Raw genomic sequence first — 20,296 nt, 5'->3', positions numbered from 1 at the left:
CCCAACCTCTTAGATGAGACCTTGCTACAGGAGCCCCGATGTGGAGTAGCAGGAACTGACTGATTGGGTAGAGATAGATGCAGATGGAGCGGTAGAGAGAGCGACAGTGCAGGGAATCCTAGGACAACGCATAGCTAGCAGGCTGCAGCAATGCAAGAGGCACAAGTGTTTTGCACAGTGCTAGGTGGCACAGAGAGGTGTGCAAAGGTGCGAGATGCATGGATATGTTGCAGTAGTGCAGATGTCAAAGAGGGAGCACCTGTCAACAGCAGGTAGAGCTTCAGCATCAGAGTATGTTCCTAACCCAACAGAGTAGTCAGTTGGAAGTGTTTTTGTTCCAAGTGTTGTTGGAGCAACTGGACCGGGTAGATGTGTTGCATGCAGAACATTCCAAAGTTACAGGATCGGGTTCAAGCCTCTCTTGTTGAGAGGGAGTGTTGAAAAATGTGCAACAAGAAATGTTAAATTTAGAATGCGCTAAAAACAAACCTGCTAAAAATAGCATATCTAAAAATAACAGTTTGGCCAGTGAGATCATTGGCAACATTGCGTGAGAGGTGAAACTGCTAAAAATAGAATTTTTGGGTCCCTTCCTATTTATAGCAGTCCCTAGTCTATCTATAGGAAGTAAAATTAATTTTGGTCTTAACAACAGTTGGAAATATTAATTAATTAATTCAGTTGAGTTAATTAGTTAAGGAAATTCGAATTTGAAGTCTTTGTGAGCATGCACATGAGTTGTCCCACTGATTGAAGAATTTATCCTTAATTTCCTCCACTGATTGAGGGAAAAAGTATGAGTTCTATAATGAGAGAATCAGTTGACTCAGTTTTAACTAGTCAAGTCCAGTTAGATTATTTTAACAAGTTGTTAAAATAATAAAATATAGTTTGTTAATGCTTGCATGCATGTGAAAACTATTATTTTAGATAACTGAGAATTCACTCATGGATAACTGTTGCATGTCAGTTCTGTCAGAGACCCAGTTGAGATCAGATGTGGACCAGTGTACTATCAGATGCTTGACTATTTCTAGTAAGTAGTTTTCGTATGGTTGAAGAACTAGTGTCCTCAAGGATTGCGTAGTTGGACCATAGGTTAACTTGGTATGTTTGGAATTAATTGCATATGCTTTTGCTATTAATTCCTAAGCAAATTGCACAAGGAAATAGGGATTGGACTATAGGTAAAGCCTTTATATACAAGGCTTGGTTGGTTCATGAGACATATCTTCATATCTTCATAGTTCATTGAGAACTGAATAGCTTGAGAGCTAATTCTTTTTGTACTGTGAAGAGGATTTCCACTTGATTGATAATACATGGTTGGGGTTTTATGCTGGTGCTTTCTCCTGGATATATCTTGTGTTATGTGTGATTATTTCTCTTGATCAGTTATGCATGTTTCTACTTGATGTTGCTCATGAATTCAATTATGCTTCCGCTTAATGTTTTGTAGAAGTAGAACAAGTATTATGCTTTAGGACATTGCATATATCGGTTTGTTCTACAGGTGAAATTTCTACAGCGAGTTCAAATCGCATATCGGTCGTGGAAATGGAAGGTTGCAAAGATAACCGAGGATGTCCCGATCCCTGACAGCGATAAAGGAGGAACCTCGAACAGTGAGCCAAGATTGTGCTATGGAAATTCTCATTATAAATGGATCAAAAGAACCCAACATTGTCAGAGCTAAGAGCTTTAAGAAGGATCGATGGGCGTGGACCTGAAATGAGCATGCACAAAAGTATAAAATATTTGAAGTCCGTCAGACAATATCGCATATCGGGTCACGGAAGTGGAGTGCTACAAAGAAAGCCGAGGAGGTGCCGATCCCCGATACCTCTGATCTTGCAAAAATTTTGATTCATATCTCCATGAGATAGAATCTCCAATACATCCTCATCTCACGGAGTTTTTGATTCTGCTCTCCAACAGGTTTTGATCTCGCTGAGGTTCCGGCGTATTGCTTGCACAAAGGCTCTAATATCACCGAGGCCCTGGCATATTGATGATTTGATTAGAAATATCATCCCAACAACACCCAGTCAATCCTATCTTGGGACGAGAATTTAAGAAAGAAATTATTTGGCTGTCGTTGAAATTAATTACTCTTGTTCGATCTTGGGACTACTATTGTTTATGGGTTTTACATTAAGTGTGAGAAGAAATCTTGGATAGAAATAAAAATATTTTTCATTCAGCGAAATGAAACGCATTGTTAAATATATATTAGATATAGATTTAAATTAAGTGTAATAAGAAATATGAAATGGAAACTAAAAAAATGATATTTTGTTTAAATATATATCAGATATTGTTTTAAATTAAGTGTAAGAGGAAATTTGGAATAGAAATAAAAATATTTTTCATTTAACAAAATGAAATGTTTGTTTAAATATTGTTTAAAATTTACGGTAAAAAAAAATTGGAAAGAAACGTTCGACTTTAGATATTATAGGGTAGGAGTTATTTTAATAGATTATAATATTGAAAAATTATGGCTCTTCTAATATTAGGTTGTGTGAGGTGTTAATTTAATCTTTGTAACAATGGATACATTGTATTTTTAAATTTTTATTATAATTATCATTTTTAAGTTGTTTCGCTATAGTTAAAGTGCTTTTCAGGCGACCTCGATCCCCTAAGTAGTTTTTTAGGGAATGCATCCGATGTCACTCACCAATCAACACGTAGCTGCAGGGAGGAGAGAGGAAACCACCGTTATCGGGCGGGTTTTCCTCGCGCTACTTTTCCGCCCAATATTCTTAACAGCGGTAAGATCTAATATAAGCAGATCAACTACTCAGGTTTGTCGTGCAAGTAAATTTAATTAGTGACTTTTTAAAATCAAAATTAATATATAGACAGTTCCAAGCGTGGTCAAGAGATTTGATGATTTGATTAGAAATATCATCCCAGCAACGCCCAGTCAATCCTATCTTGGGACGAGAGAATTTAAGAAGAAATTATTTGACTGCCGTTGAAATTAATTACTCTTGTTCGATCTTGGGACTACTATTGTTTTTTGGGTTTTGCATTAAGTGTTAGAAGACATCTCAGATAGAAATAAAAATATTTTTCTTTCAGCGAAATCAAACGCATTGTTAAATATACATTAGATATAGATTTAAATTAAGTGTAATCAGAAATATGAAATGGAAACTTAAAAAATAATATTTTGTTTAAATATATATCAGGTATCGTTTTAAATTAAGTGTAAGAAGAAATTTGGAATATAAATAAAATTATTTTTCATTTAACAAAATGAATTGTTGTTTAAATATTGTTTTAAATTTACGGTAAAAAAAATTGGAATGAAACGTTGAATAGGTGTAATAATTTTAAGCACACAAAATCATATGCAAGAAGTTGGATGTTTTTTTCCGAAGGTGGTAAAACCTATCAACTCAGATGTCAAACCAACAGTGAGGACAGCCATCTCTGGTTGCTATCCGCGAATGCTGGGTTGACTCATCACTGTTAAATAGGAAAACCACGCCACCTGGCATAACCCTGCTGGTGGTCCGTAATCGGGAGCAGGCTCTCACTCCTGCGAGATGCCTCTGGGTCTTGGGCCGTTAACCTGTTTCCTTACGTCCGAGGAAGACGAGCTCTTAGCCAAGCAGAAGCAGTTTTACGGCATAGTTATATTGTAATTCACATTCATTAATTTCATATAATTATTTTTTCCTAAGAATAAAAACAAATATCAAATTAAATGTTGTATTTTAATTACAATATGGATTTTAATTTTATTGCATATGTTTGTTAATTATAATTTGATTTGTTTGTCTTCATATGCATGTAATAATTTTGTATATATATAAGACTTATATGTTGTATTTATATTTAATTTAATAAAAAAAAATTCAAAAATAATATACATTTCAAAAATACACAACTATGAGATTAAATGTGCTAATTTAATTTATATTTGATTTCAATACATTTGAATTTTTATTTTACTTTTAACATAATTAATATTATATTTATTCGATATTAGTATTCAATTTAATTAACATAGCACTTTTTTCATGTTTTATTAATAAATATATATTTTAATATTTTGTAATATAAATCTAATAATTGTATTTTTATTTTGTATAATATAAATCTAATAATTGTATTTTTATTTTGTATTACATGTTTTTTGTTTGTATATTTTTGATAGTATATCTTTTATATAATAATGTTCTATATTATAAAAAGAGTTTCGGCGTAAATCACATATAGAAAGACCTTTGTCGACGCATTTCGAACCAACCATTGTGGTTCATCATCAGGACAAGTTGAAGAAACAGATCCAACTTAGCAGGTTAAATAGTTTGAGCAGAGACTCCAACGGCTAAATCGACCAACAACTAATTTTGACCTTCGGACCCAGGTTAAATTATTATTCATTAATTTAATATTATTATTATTTTTAATATTAATACATAAAATATTTTTAATGGTTAGTTTTAAAAATTAATTTATTTATTTATTAATAATTATTTATATATATATATATATATATATAAATTAAAGTTATAATATTAGGTTATTAAGATAAAAGTTAGGATTAAAAAATAAATAAAATACTTATAGTGGTTAGTTTAAGAAGATAATTATCTTAATAATCTAATGTTATAACTTTTATATATATATAATCATTAATTAATTACTTAATTAATTTTTAAAACTAACCATTAAAAATATTTTATGTATTAATATTAAAAATAATAATAATATTAAATTAATGAATAATAATTTGACCTGGGTCTGAAGGTCAAAATTAGCCGTTAACACATATTTCACTAAATTTAGAATAAAATAATGTATATAGAATTTGAAAATAACCAAAAAGATCAATTATAGTGATGTCATTATAACAAAAAAATTCCAAATTTAATGAAATATGTGTTCGTTGGTCGATTTAGCCGTTGGAGTCTCTGCTCAGACTATTTAACCTATTAAGCTGGATCTGTTTCTTCAAATTGTCTTGACGATAAACCACACTGGTTGGTTCAAAACGCGTCAACAAAGGTCTTTCTATATGTGATTTATGCCGAAGCTCTTCTTATAATTGTTATGGATCATAGAAATCTCAATTCAACAATGTTCTATGTGTTTAATAATGTTATACATACACCACATTTTATGTGATAAATTGAATGTTGCATCTTAATTTATATAAATGTTTAATTTAATAAATTTATTTAAAACAAATCAAATAATATATACAAATAACTATCAAATTAAATGTTATATTTTGATTTAATTCAACATTTTTTATTTTTTATTTTTTAAAACTATTAATCAATATACATTCAAAAAATATAAATAATCACTATAATTTCATAAAAGTATATATAATAAAATGTACAAATTTTATATTTTACAAGAAGTAAATTAAATGTTGTATCCACTTTATAATGATATTCGGTTGAAAATAATATTTTAGATATATATAAAGAGTTTGAATATAGTAAACACTAAATAAGTATAAAACATTATGTTTTAACAAAAAAAACATTATCAATATTAACCATAAGGGAAAAGCCATCCATTTTATTCAATAAGAAAGGACTACATGCTAATAATCTTATAACTTATAGAGTTGTGAGGTTAGTAGATCACAAATAATCTTATAACTTATAGAGTTGTGAGGTTAGTAGATCACAAAAGTGTATAGGAAAAATTAAAAATAATATAACAGTGCTTTAAAAATATAAGTGACTATCAATATCACAATATATTTCAAAAATACATAACACTCAAAATAATCTAATTAATAATATTTTTTTCAAAAAACCTAATGAAACACTTTACATTTTAATAACACATATACACTTTAAAAATTAATTTACTAGAAAATGTTTTATAATGATGGAAGTTTAAATGTTTAATTATTTTTGTGTTGTATAATGTATTTATTTTTTTGTTTTATTACAGAATTTCAATGAAAATAAGAATAGCACAATACTTTTAAAATATATAAGTTACTAGCAATATCGCAATATATTTCAAAAATACACAACACTCACAATATTATAATTAATAATAAATTCTTACTATCTCATCAAACATTATGCATTTTAAAAACACATCATAAATATCCCTCCTTAACATAAAACAAAAACATATTTAATTCAAATAAACACACAACCATTGTCAATCATAGCCAAACATCGTCAACCATGATTGAATGTCGCATTTTGACAAGAATTTTCTTAGCGTCAAAATAAACCATGTTTATTTTAGTATTTGTAATATTTATATTTGGGTTTATAATATTAGTCCTATGCTTGAATGTCACATTTTGACAAAGATTGTCTCACCATGAAAATAAAACATGTTTAATTTAGTGTTTGTAATGTTTATATTTGGGTTTATAATATTAGTCCCTTGGGCTTAATATTATTCCCTTGGGTTCATATTCTCTTGGAGTTTTAGTATTACTCCCTTCAGTTTATTATTCATTTGGGTTTATAATTAGTGTTTGCAGTATTGATATTTGTCTTTACTCGATGTTAAGTTTATAATATTAGTCCCATGGGTTTAATATTATTTCCTTGCATTCATAATCCCTTGGGTTTTAGTATTTATCCCTTGGGTTTATTATTCATTTTGGTTTATCATATTAATCCCTTGGGTTTATTATTCCCTTTGGTTGATAATATAAATCATGGTAAACCATTCTCAATCATAGCCAAACATTGTCAACCATGGTTGAATGTCGCATTGTGACAAGAATTTTCTTAGCGTCAAAATAAACAATGTTTATTTTAGTATTTGTAGTATTTATATTTGGGTTTACCAATGTTGGTTTTATAATATTAGTCCCTCAGTTGAATGTCGCATTTTGACAAAGATTGACACACCATGAAAATAAACCATGTTTATTTTAGTGTTTGTAGTGTTTATATTTGGGTTTAACAATGTTGGGTTTATAATATTAGTCCCTTGGGTTTAATATTATTTCCTTGGGTTCATAATCACTTGGGATTTTAGTATTAATCCCTTAGTTTTATTATTCGTTTGGGTTTATAATATCAATCCCTTGGGTTTATTATTCCCTTAGGTTTATAATATCAATCATGGTCAACCATGTTTGATTCTCGCATTCTGACAAGGATTGTCTCACCATCAAAATAAATCATGTTATTTTGATGTTTGTAGTATTTACATTTGGGTTTACGATTGTTGGGTCTATAGTATTAAGCCCTTCAGTTTAATATTATTCCATTGGGTTCATAATCCCTTGGGCCTTTAGTATTAATCCCTTGGGTTTATTGTTCATTAGGGTTTTAGTATTAATCCCTTGGGTTTATTGTTCATTTGGGTTTATAATATCAATCCCTTGGGTTCATTATTCCATTTGGTTTATAATATCAAGCATTATAAACCATTGCCAATCATAGCCAAACATGGTCAATCATGGTTGAATGTCACATTGTGACAAGAATTGTCTCACCATCAAAATAAACCATGTTTATTTTAGTGTTTGTAGTATTTATATTTGGGTTTACCAATGTTGGGTTTATAATATTAGTCCCATGCTTGAATGTCACATTTTGACAAAGATTGTCTCACCATGAAAATAAAACATGTTTAATTTAGTGTTTTTAATGTTTATATTTGGTTTTACGAATATTGGGTTTATAATATTAGTCCATTGGGCTTAATATTGTTCCCTTGGGTTCATATTCCCTTGGGGTTTTAGTATTACTCCCTTCAGTTTATTATTCATTTGGGTTTATAATTAGTGTTTGTAGTATTGATATTTTCCTTTACTCGATGTGAAGTTTATAATATTAGTCCCATGGGTTTAATATTATTCCCTTGCCTTCATAATCCCTTGCGTTTTAGTATTTATCCCTTGGGTATGTTATTCATTTGGGTTTATAATATCAATCCCTTGGGTTTAGTATTCCCTTTGGTTGATAATACAAATCATGGTAAACCATTCTCAATCATAGCCAAACATAGTCAACCATAGTTGAATGTCGTATTGTGACAAGATTTTTCTTAGTGTCAAAATAAACCATGTTTATTTTAGTATTTGTAGTATTTATATTTGGGTTTACCAATGTTGGTTTTATAATATTAGTCCCTTGGTTGAATGTCACATTTTGACAAAGATTGACTCACCATGAAAATAAACCATGTTTATTTTAGTGTTTGTAGTGTTTATATTTGGGTTTAACAATGTTGGGTTTATAATATTAGTCCCTTGGGTTTAATATTATTTCCTTGGGTTCATAATCCCTTGGGGTTTTAGTATTAATCCTTTGGGTTTATTATTAACTTGGGTTTATAATATCAATCATAGTCATCTTTATAATATCAATCCCTTAGGTTTATTATTCCATTAGGTTTATAATATCGATCATGGTTAACCATTGTCAATCATAGACAACCATGGTCAACCATGGTTGAATGTCACATCGTGACAAGGATTGTCTCACCATGAAAATAAAGCATGTTTATTTTAGTTTTTCTAAAATTTATATTAGGGTTTACCAATGGTGAGTTTATAATATTAGTCCCTCGGGTTTAATATTATTTCCTTAGGTCAATAATCCCTTGGGGTTTTAGTATTAATCCTTTGGGTTTATTATTAACTTGGGTTTATAATATCAATCATGGTCATCTTTATTAATCTCTTGTATTTGTAATATCAATCCCTTCCACTTCTTTATCCCTTAGGTTTTTAATATTTATCTGTTGGGTTCAATAATTCCTTGGGTTTATAATATTAAACCATTGGGTTTATTAGTTCCTTGAGTTTATAATATTAGTCTCTTTTGTTTATCTTAGGTTTTTGATGGAAAGAGATCTTGGGGGTTAACCAAAATCCCTTTCCTTAAAAAAATATCAATCTTGAGGCCTGTGGATTATGGCCCACTAAGCCTATCAGAAGAATTTCTTTAGGCCTTGAGTCTTTCAACCGTGCACTTACATTAAATTGGAGCCATATAACTTTATCGGGGCTTTTATACTATCGGAAGCATTACATATAGGCCTTTAAGCCTTAAAACCCTTTTAACCATTCATCTATCGGAATACGGGAAATACACTGGAAAACCATGAAAACCCGCTCCAAAACCTTAGTTCGGACTTCAAAATTCATACACCCACATCTATAAAGACAATCGGGTCCGCTCTTCCGACCTTTCCGCAGCTCCAATTGCCGACACCCGACTTCCGATTCCTCCAATCACCAATTTATCGCTATTGGCGTATCAGCGTTCCACCACATCGCGCTATCACAACATTCATAAACTGTTAGTCCTTGACCTCCCGATATGCGATCGTCGATCGCATCTGGACCATTGATCTGGACTCTTAATCTGATAGTCCATGATGCATCGCATTATCGCAATCTGGCTTTTTAATGGTCAGTCCCCATTCACTCCAAAGTGTCGATCTGACCAAACTTTCGGACTTGATAAGGGTATAGGGAAACTTTTATAAGTTTTCAAGTCCACTTTACAGATCCGCTAAGTGTTTTTGCGTGATTTCTCAGTGTATTTTGATCGGGGTAAAGAGTATTGGGGTATATGATAAGAGTGCACCCGAAGATTTATTAGGCGCGGCTTATATGAATTGATGTTTGTTATGTTAATCGCATATCGGAGGAGATGGAGTCGTGTGTTAAAATGACCATGGGAATGGAAAGTTGCAATAGTGATAAAGGTGATCCTTGTTAGGTGTGCCAAGATCGTACCAAAAGCGGAAAAGGTATGGTTTGCATGTATTTTCCATTGTAAATGGGCTATAAGAGAAATAGCGACGATAAAGGGTTTTCATGTGTTAATTATATATAACAAATGGTTCATAAAGGAAAAGGTTATATATACGGGGTTAAGAGTCATAAACAAAGGTTATGAAGGGTTTTAAGGTGCTGATAGGAAGGTTTAATGAAATACTTCAATAAAGTCTTATATGAAGGCTCAAAGGTTGATTAAAGTTCCGATAGGAGGTTTTAGCGGGGTGATTGGGTTTTGATATAAAGGAATTGATAAAAGAGGGCCTTAACCATTTTTGGGTGATGTTTTGACTCCTTTGAGAGTTAAATACCTGGGACTGATGCATTTATTCATTTTTATGCATACTATGGGTATGTGCGGGGGTATCCCTACATCAGTTTTATATACCTTGGGTTATACTATCAATCCTTTTGATTTTTTAGGTTTTTAGTATTAATCCCTTGTTGTTATTAGTTCCTTAAGTTTATAATATCAATCCCTTGGATTTATTAATCTAAGGGTTCATATTCTTAGCATATAATATTATTGATAGAGTTTATAATATTAACCAATGTTTAATATAGATTCTTTAGGTTTATAGTATTAATCATAGATTTTATATTATTATGAGTTTATATTATTATAATAAAATTCTTATAATAATCATAAATATATAAATATATAAAAATATAGTTGATATTATTTGTATAGTTATTAATTATCATAAATAATAATATTGATTATATTATTATTATAATAATAATTATATTTGTATATTATTATAATAATATAATATTATTATAATATTATAAACAAATATAAATATAAATATAATTATTATTATTATAATAATACAATATAATTTTTATTATTTTTTTATAAGTTTATATTATTAGATTTTTTAAATAATATAATGATAATCTAATATTATTATGAGCTATTGTTATTATTAATTAATATATATTAAGATTTTATATAATTATTATAATATTAATATAATATTTATATAGTAATACATATAAATAATCTGGTTGTTAATATTTATATAGTTATTAATAATCCTAAATACTAATAATAATTAACCCTATGTACAAACCCTAAGATAAATATTAAAAATACTAAAGCCTAAGTATAATAATGAGTTTGTATTAAAATAAATTTTCCACGAGATGAAGACCATGAAGAATCGAATGAGCTCTGCAACTAGGGTTCTGGCGACTTTCTGAGACGGCGCAGACAGGCACGATTCAGCATTCACCGAGGGTCTGACTTCCTGGTTTCGACAGAGTACCACAGGCATAACAACAGAGCACATGGATCCCCCCAGGGGGGGGCCTCAAAGCCCTCCCCCTTGTCCAATATCGCGCCGCCAGGGCAAACGGGGTCTTTAGTCTTTGGGTCGATCCATGAAGAAGCGAATAACAGTGAGATACCGCAGCAGAATAAGCCCAATGCATCTGCCAGTCAGTCAGACAAGAGCAGTGAAACACCAGAAAGAAAAGACAAGCCAGAGGAAATGCCCAAGGTCACCTCGAAAACCTGCAAACCAATAGCAGCTGAAAGACCCAAGATAGAACTGCCCAGTCAGAAGATCAATGAATGAATCCAATATATGATGGATCATGCACTCATCGGGAAATTTATAGGATTCTGGCCGACAGAAAAAACCCTGTATGGCTGGATCGCTGCTAAATGGAAACCCAAGGGCCATATCACATTGCAGCTAGGACCGAAAGGGTTCTTTACTGTGATCTTCTTATGCCTAGAAGACAAGTACAGAATCATGGACGAGGGGCCATACTTTTTCAATTCAGCAGGATTGTATCTAAGGGATTGGGTAGCAAGATTTAACCCGGACAAGGAAGACCTCACCTGGGCACCAGTGTGGATCAGAATGTATTCGCTTCCAGAGGAATACTGGGATGAAGGGCTGCTCAAAGACATTGGAAATGGGCTGGGGGAATACATAAAAGCAGCGGAAGAGACGAAGCTTCGAAGATACACATCCTATGCCCGCATCTGTGTCTTCATGCGCCTGGACAAAGCCCTGCCGGACTCGGTAAGTCTCTTTCATGATGATTATGAATGGATTCAACCCTTGGATTATGAACATGTACCTTTTCGCTGCCGTAAATGTCATGCTCACGGGCATCTCTTTAGGGACTGTCTGCTAAATGCCAAAGCCATCGCCTCCGACCCCTCTGAATTGTCGGCCCAAGATGGCTTTACCAAAGTTCCTAGCCGCAAACGAGCGCACAAAAAACCTTCCACCGAGAAAAAACCCCAGCAAGATACTGCTTCTATCCCTTCTACGAGCAATAGTTTTGAAATTCTTGCTCAAGCCTCAGAAGAGCAACCCTTGAACTCAAAGCACAGCTCCATGCCCATCTCCTCCTCTGCATTCCCTCCCCCCCCTGGTTCTTCCCCCGCATCACATTCCCCCAAGGATGACAATGCAAACCCCAAGGAGAGCCAAAAGGGACTTGATGGGAAAGTAAATGATATGGAAGTTGACGGCACTCCAAACCAACCCCTGAGCTTAGATACATCTACAGCAGAAAATAGTCAGGTGCAACAGATGGATGAAGATCCAGAAAGTATTGATATGGAAGGACTAGACATTCTTGAGCTTGAACTAGCATGCAAAAAGAAGGACTATGATAAAATCCCAGAGCTTCAACTCAACAAACTGGAAGTTGTCATTTCGAAGGCTTATCAGCAGAAACAGCTAGGCATCCAGCCAAGTAGTTATTGGGATGGTGGCCTCCCCCCAAAATATTCCAAAAATAGAGGGAGAAGAACGGATCTCCAACGAACAACTACAGTAGGGAAAATCCTGGTGGACTCAGGCAGTTATGCAAAATTGACGAAGTACTACAAACCCTCTATCAGTAGTGAATCATGAAGCTTACTTCATGGAATTTAAGGGGGCTCAATAGCCCAGGGAAACTAAGAATAATAAAAAACATGATAAAGATGGAGAAGCCGCAAATATGCTTTCTTCAAAAAACAAAGAGTAATAGCAGCACTCTAGGGAGCATCCTTTCTAGAGCTTGGCCAGGTTGTCAATCAATTGCAGTGGATGCCACGGGCGCATCGGGCGGGCTAGCCATTGCTTGGAATACGGAATCGCTAACTCTCTCCGACTTTCATGCATCTCACCACATTATCCAAGCCACCTTTCACATTATAGGTACTAACATTCATGGCCACCTTACCAATGTTTACTTCCCACAGGAAGCAGGGAACAAAATTTCTTTACTTAACACAATAGAAGCTCTGAATCTTAACAGAAGGCATCCTCTTTGGATCATTGGAGGGGACTTCAATATGATCACTAAGCTAGAGGAAAAGCAAGGAGGGAGAACTAGGATGGAACAGGAAAATGGCCACTTCAAAGATTTCATCCAAAACAATTCTCTAATCGACCTGCAATTTTGTAATGGCACGCATACATGGAGCAATCACAGAGCCGGGAAGCATCAAATCACTTCCAAACTAGAAAGATTCCTCATATCTGACAACTCAGTTCATTTGGGAGGGAATATAGTGGCAGCAATTCTCCCTCATTCCGGCTCTGATCACTGGCTTATCTCCCTCCAGTGGCAAAGACCAGGCAACGCCACCAAACGGCCCTTCCGCTTCGAAGAGTTCTGGCTCACCCACCCCTCATTCAAGGACTTCATCAGATCTACTTGGAACACCTTCCTACCGCCAGAGGGATCCAAAATGTTTCAGTTCCAACAGAAACTCAAGCATCTAAAATCCCAAATAAAGCACTGGAATCAAGAGACATTTGGAAATATCTTTAAGGTGCAACAAGACCTAAACAAGGAAATGACAGATCTCCAGCAACAAATAATTACAGGGGGACACACTGAATGGACCTTGGAACAGGAGCAACGCATTCACAATCAACTGGAGGAGAGGAGAAAGCAGGAGGAGATATTATGGAAGCAGAAATCCAGGATTAGATGGTTGAAAGAGGGAGAAAGGAACACTAAATTCTTCCACCGAACCACTGTTCAAAGAAGAATGCACAACAATATCTCATTCATACAGAAGCAAGGAGGGGTAAGAGTGGAAAAGCATGTTGAAATCGAGGAGGAGTTTCTAAGGCATTTCAGGCAAGTTCATCAAGAGCCCCTCGCAGATAGACGACCTGCTATAGAAAAAATCACCCAAAATGTGCCAAAAATTATCACTGAGGAACATAATGAGCTTCTTCTATGCCCAATCCTATCCCAGGAGGTGGATCTAGCTATGAACCAACTCAAGGAGGGCAAAGCCCCTGGCCCGAATGGCTTCACTACCACCTTCTTCCGCACTTTCTAGGAGATGATAAAAGTTGAGTTCTGGCAAGTGGTGGAGGAATCAAGAGCTCTTCACTGGCTGTTACCTTCTCTCAACTCAACTTTCATTGCGCTCATTCCAAAAGAGGAGAAATCCAACACTCCGGATAAATTCCGCCTAATTGCTCTCTGCAATGTCATTTACAAAGTGATCTCTAAAGTCATCACCAACAGGTTAAAGCCACTTCTGCCCCTACTCATCTTGCCTGAACAATCTGGTTATGTGGAAGGGAGACAGATCTTGGATGGCATTATCCTCACGCATGAAATCATACACTCCCTTAAGCACTCCAAACAGGTAGGTATGATACTTATGCTTGATCTTTCAAAAGCCTTTGATAAGCTCAGTTGGATTCTCTCCTATGTGGGTTCGCTGGATTATGAGTCTTATCTCCTCATCCTTCTTCTCCATTCTTGTGAACGGCATCCCCTCCCGTCCCTTCAGTCCCTCTAGAGGAATTCGGCAGGGTGACCCTCTCTCCCCCTTCCTCTTTGTGTTAATGGCTGAAGGCCTGGGTCGTCACATCAAACAGGCCCTCCTCACCCAGTAGCTCAAAGGTCTCTCCATTCACCACTCCCCAGCTATAACTCATCAGCAGTTTGTTGATGACAACATGCTTTTTGGTTACCCATCAGTCCAGGAAGCCTCCCTCTTCAAATCCCTGCTCAATGACTTCTCTGAGGTTTCAGGAACCAGCATCAATAAAGCAAAATCGCAGATCTTTTTCTTCCATACCCCCCTGTCATGCAGCATGCTATAGCTCGGATATTGGGCTTCCCCGTAGACACTCTCCCTTCCAAGTATCTTGGAGCCCCCCTTATTGATTCGGCCATCAAGCATTCCTCCTGGCGCATCCTCATCGAGAAGCTTGAATCCCGTCTCAATCTATGGACGCACAGAACGCTGAACATTGCAAGTCATGTGGTGCTCATAAAAGCTGTGCTTCAGGCAATGCCGCTTTATTTATTCTCTATCCTTGCAGCGCCTAAGTGGGTAATTAAAAGAATAAGGGATCTACAGCGTAACTTCCTCTGGGGAAATACAGCCACTAACCGCAAATGGGCTCTGGTAAAATGGACCACAGCCTGTATGCCTAAAGAAAAAGGTGGCATTGGCCTGAGGGATCCCAATCACAGCAATGCTATCATGTGCGCCAAAATCTGGTGGCAATGGCTCTCTTCCCCTGATAAGTCGTGGGCCACCATCTAGACTGCCAAATATGCCAATCATATACCTCAGGAGGAGCTAATAAGTTTCACTCCCAATGCAAAAGGTTCACTCATATGGAATGTTGTCAAGCAACACTTCCTGTTGATTGAGCAACATAGTTTTTGGGAAGTAAGAAACGGTAGAACAGCTCGATTCTGGACGGATGCATGGAACCAATTACCAAAGCTCAACAACATTCTCCACCCGCTTCCAAGCTACATCGGGGAGGAACAGCAACAGAAAAAGATTTGGCAGCATTGGACTCAGGAGACAGTGCAAGGTTACAGACAATGGAAGCAAGGTGACAGGCTAATCAGGAATGCGGATCACCTTTTTATGAAGGATCTGGAAAGGTAGCTCCAAAAACTATGTATAAGATACTCTAAAGGCAGGGACATTTTACGATGGGGTTACAGGCCTAAAGGAACCTTTTCCACCTCAGAGGCCTACAAACTTATATGCACAGACCCTTCGCCCCCCGATCCCATTTGGGGTAGAATATGGGCTTCAGGCACGTGGCCCAAAGTCTCCCTTTTCCTCTGGCTGGTTGGGCATCAGAGATTTCTCACCTGGGATAAGCTAAGGCGAAGAAACTACCATGGCCCTTCTATCTATGTCAACTATAAATCCCACGAGGAAACTCTCCAGCACCTTCTGGACTATGCACTTTGGCCAATCATTTATGGAAGAAGGAAAGCTTCAGATGTCAAAGAAGATGCAGAGTGACGGACGACATCACCAATTCCTTACGTCATTGGCAAAAGAATCCCTACAAAAGTGAAATCCTCAACCATTTATGGAGGATGATTCCCGGGCTCCTCATCTGGGGCATCTGGAAAGAAAGGAACAAGCACATATTTAAAGATCAAAGTTCTCCATTAGAAATCATCTGGAGCAAATTCTGTATGAATCTCAAAGAGACTCTGATGCTCCGCTCCTAGACTCAGGATGACCTTCCCTCTCTAGATAATGAGAAAGCCATCTGGGCTAACTGGAATATGCAACTCCCTCAGGAAACTCACATTAACGCCCCCTCAAAAAGCATCAACATAAAAAAGGATTCCTGGATAGCTCCTCCGAAGCACACCTTCAAGCTCAACTTTGATGGAGCTTCAAAGGGCAACCCTGGAAAAGCAGGTTTCGGCGGAATATTCAGAAATCACACAGGCTTGCCTCTACTGGTTTACTTTGGAAACATTGGATGGGACACCAATAACTCGGCTGAATTGGAGGGTCTATGGCAAGGTCTCCTCCTCTCATGGAAACACAACTTCCATCCCCTGGAGGTCGAAGGTGACTCCTTGATCCTTGTCAACATGGCCAAGCAACTCCTAAATGGATCTCATGCGAGGAAAATAGCCACTAGTTGGAGACTCGAGGCTAGATTGGAGGCCATAGAACAAGCGCTTCTCAACAATAGGGCCATCATCTTCAATCATGTTAAGAGGGAAGGCAACAAGGTCACTGACCTCCTAGCCAATGTGGGTGTGGAAAATGAGCATACTCTAATCACAGGAACTCTAGACATAATATCGAACCATGATCAAGTACAGGAATGCAAACTTTTGGTCCAAAGAGATGCTGCCCCCCCGGATGCGGGTGTCTAAGGCCGCTTTCATTGCGATGGGACTAGAGTGGGCTGAGCAGAGCCGCCACCTGCCAGCCCTGTACAGCAGATCCGGATCCATGTGGAGGGAGGATCACAAGCAGGTGGGTTTCACTTGGTTTAAAGGAATGTATGCTGGCGACATTAATACTCCGTTCACCTCCGCACGCGCTGTCTTGTTTTGGCTCTCGGCTCCCATGAATGCCACAGTTATGGCGGGAGTGTCTCGAGGCAGGGGAAGGTGCATAATAACCAGACTCCGCCATGGGTTTCTTCTGTTGTTCCTTGTGTTGTGTTGGTTGGGCTCTGGCTCAGCTAGCTCGAAGCCTCTGTCTACTTCTCCGACTCCCGCTGCTGCTTTGGGCTCCCGTCCGATAGCCTGTGTGTATGGTCTTAGACATATCTCTCCGGTGGTCTGTTCTGTAATCCATAAAGGCGTTGTCTCTGCTGTCATGCCTCGGCTCCACTAAAGAATGCTCAGCCGCAGAGGCACCTCTCGGGGTGCACCTTCTCGCCCTTCTTCTGGTGATGCTACTTCTAGTCAGCACCCTCGCACTCGCAGCAGAAGAGGGAGCATTCTGAGGCCCAGTCAATTTCTTGAACCCAGCTCTCCAGGTTCCTCGTCTTCGCCCTCCTTCGGTTCTGCAATCTTCACATTCAACTGCTCCCTGAACCGTCCTCGGATCATTGCCCATGTATCTGTGCTCTTTCTTGAGGAAGCCCAAGAAGAGGGCGAATCCAGTGTTCTTTGGGAGGACCAGGGAACAGTTCCGATGCCAATTGCAGGTTCCTCGCGAGACATGGAAACGCCGGCCAGCAACGTCAATGACACAATGATGGAGCCTGTGCCCCCGGTTTCGACTGCGAATGAGGAGGCCCAAGCTCAGGACCTGGCTGATGGTGGATGGTGCAGGATCGTGGAGGAGACTCCTGAAGTTTAAACCAAGCTTTGCAGCTTCTTTTGAGGTTATGCAACCCAGTGGCGAGGGCTTTTTGTCAATACTAATAATCTTTTGTATTTGTTGTTGTGTCGAGGTCAATTATGTTTGTTTTTTTGTAAACTGGTAAGCTCGGGAAGGCTAAATTGTGTTCCTCTGGATCCCCTGCACGGGACTGCAAAACATGGTCTTGTCCAACATCTATGCTCTGGACACTTTCTGTTTCATGCTGCCTTCTCTTTTGGACAGCTGGTACACTTTTAATGTGAATAATAGAATAGTCTTATTTAGAAAAAAAAAAGGTTTGTATTATTATAATAATATTAATATAATAATCATAAATATATAATTATATAAGAATAAAGTTGCTATTATTTGTATAGTTATTAATTATCATAAATAATAAATAAGTTGTCTTTATTGTTCTTATTATAATAATATTAGTTATATTATTATTATTATAATAATTATATTAGTGTATTATTATAATAATATAATAATATTATTATATTATTATAATATTATAATAATATAATAATATTATTATATCATTATTAATATTATAATAATATAATAATATTATATTATAATAATATAATAATAATATAATAATATTATTATTATAATATTATAATAATATAATAATATTATTATATTATTATAATATTATAATCGAATATTATTAATAACTATATAAATATTAACAACCACATTATTTCTATATATTATTATATAAATATTATACTAAAAATACTAAAGCCTAAGTAGTATTATAATAATAATAATAATATGATTTTGTATTATTATAATAATATTAATATAATAATCATAAATATATAATTATATAAAAATAAAGTTATTATTTGTATAGTTATTAATTATCATAAATAATAAATAATTGATCTTTATTGTTTTTATTATAATAATATTGTTTATATTATTATTATAATAATAATTATATTTGTGGATTATTATAATAATATAATGTTATTATAATATTATAATAGAATATTATTAATAACTATATAAATATTAACAACCACATTATTTCAATATATTATTATATTAATATTATAATAATAATGTAAGCTCCTAATAATATTATAATAATATTGATTATATTATTATGATAATATGGTAATTATATTTCTATATTATTATAATAATATAATCAAATATTATTATTATTATTATTATTATTATACACTATAATTGTTTTAGATATCATTTTTGGGATTCAACTGCGTTAAGTAAGTCATTCAAAGTATGACCATTTCCATGAGAGGTAGTCGTAAAGTGACTAATTTCTCATGATTCTTGAATAGTTCACTTAGCACTCATTGCATCGGGTGATGCTCACAGGGGTGAAGAAGTGGGATTGAAACTAGTGAAATGTGGAGAACGAATCACATAGCATCAATCATCACTTCCGGGGCCTGCACCCGGTAACCAAGACTTCCCAGGAGGTCACCCATCCCAGAACTCCTCTGGCTCAAGCGCGCTTAACTGTGGAGTTTTTCCCACAATCAAGCCCACTTAGCTTGCTACCCCATTTGCAAAACCTTAGCAAGTATTGTGCCTCATGAACCATTCAGGTAGAGATCCCTTGACTCTTTTTGAATTTAAGTATGGGGGAACTATAATTGTTATTATTTTTTTATAATTTTATATTATTAAATTTTTTAAATAATATATTGATAATCTAATATTATTATGAGTTATTGTTATTATTAATTAATATATATTAGGAGTTTATATAATTATTATAATATTTATACAGTAACATATAAATAATCTAGTTGTTAATATTTATATAGTTATTAATAATCTTATATATTTATTTATATAGCTATTAATAATCCTAAATCTGTTTGATAATATTTATATAGTTATTAATAATCTTAAATACTGCTAATAATTAATCCCATGTATACAAACCCTAAAATAAATATTAAAAATAATAAAGCCTAAGAATAATAACAACAGCAACAACAACAATAATAATAATAGTTTGTATTAATATAATAATATTAATATATAATTATATAATAATATAGTTGTTATTATTTGTATAGTTATTAATTATCATAAATAATAAATAATTGGTCTTTAGTGTTCTTATTATAATAATATTGATTATATTATTATTATTATTATAATTATATTTGTATATTATTATAATAATATAATAATAATTTAATATTATTATAATTGAATATTATTAATAATTATATAAATATTAACCACCAGATTATTTCTATATATTATTATATAAATATTATATTAATATTATAATAATAATAATATAAACTCCTAATAATATTATAATAATATTGATTATATTATTGTGATAATATGGTAATTATATTTGTATATTATGGGTAACGTCCACCAAGACCAAACTTTGGTCTATTGGACCCAAGGAAACAAATTATTTAGTTTTATTTAAGATT

General features: G+C 34.5%; 1 protein-coding gene across 1 annotated transcript; it reads left to right on the top strand.

The window, feature by feature from the left end:
* The first annotated feature begins 12,713 nt into the window (after positions 1–12,713).
* LOC149175776 (uncharacterized) lies at positions 12,714–14,072 on the top strand. The gene has a single exon (XM_089421238.1). The coding sequence runs from the start codon at positions 12,714–12,716 to the stop codon at positions 14,070–14,072; it is 1,359 nt and encodes a 452-aa protein (XP_089277364.1).
* Positions 14,073–20,296: the final 6,224 nt, after the last annotated feature.

Source organism: Pinus tabuliformis, chromosome 4_1 (genome assembly GCF_031772625.1).
Source record: "Pinus tabuliformis cultivar Carrire ecotype Pingquan chromosome 4_1, CPIR1, whole genome shotgun sequence".
Lineage (NCBI taxonomy): Eukaryota > Viridiplantae > Streptophyta > Pinopsida > Pinales > Pinaceae > Pinus > Pinus tabuliformis.
The sequence above is the reverse complement of the archived record's forward strand: the minus strand, read 5'-3'. Positions and strand labels throughout refer to the sequence as shown.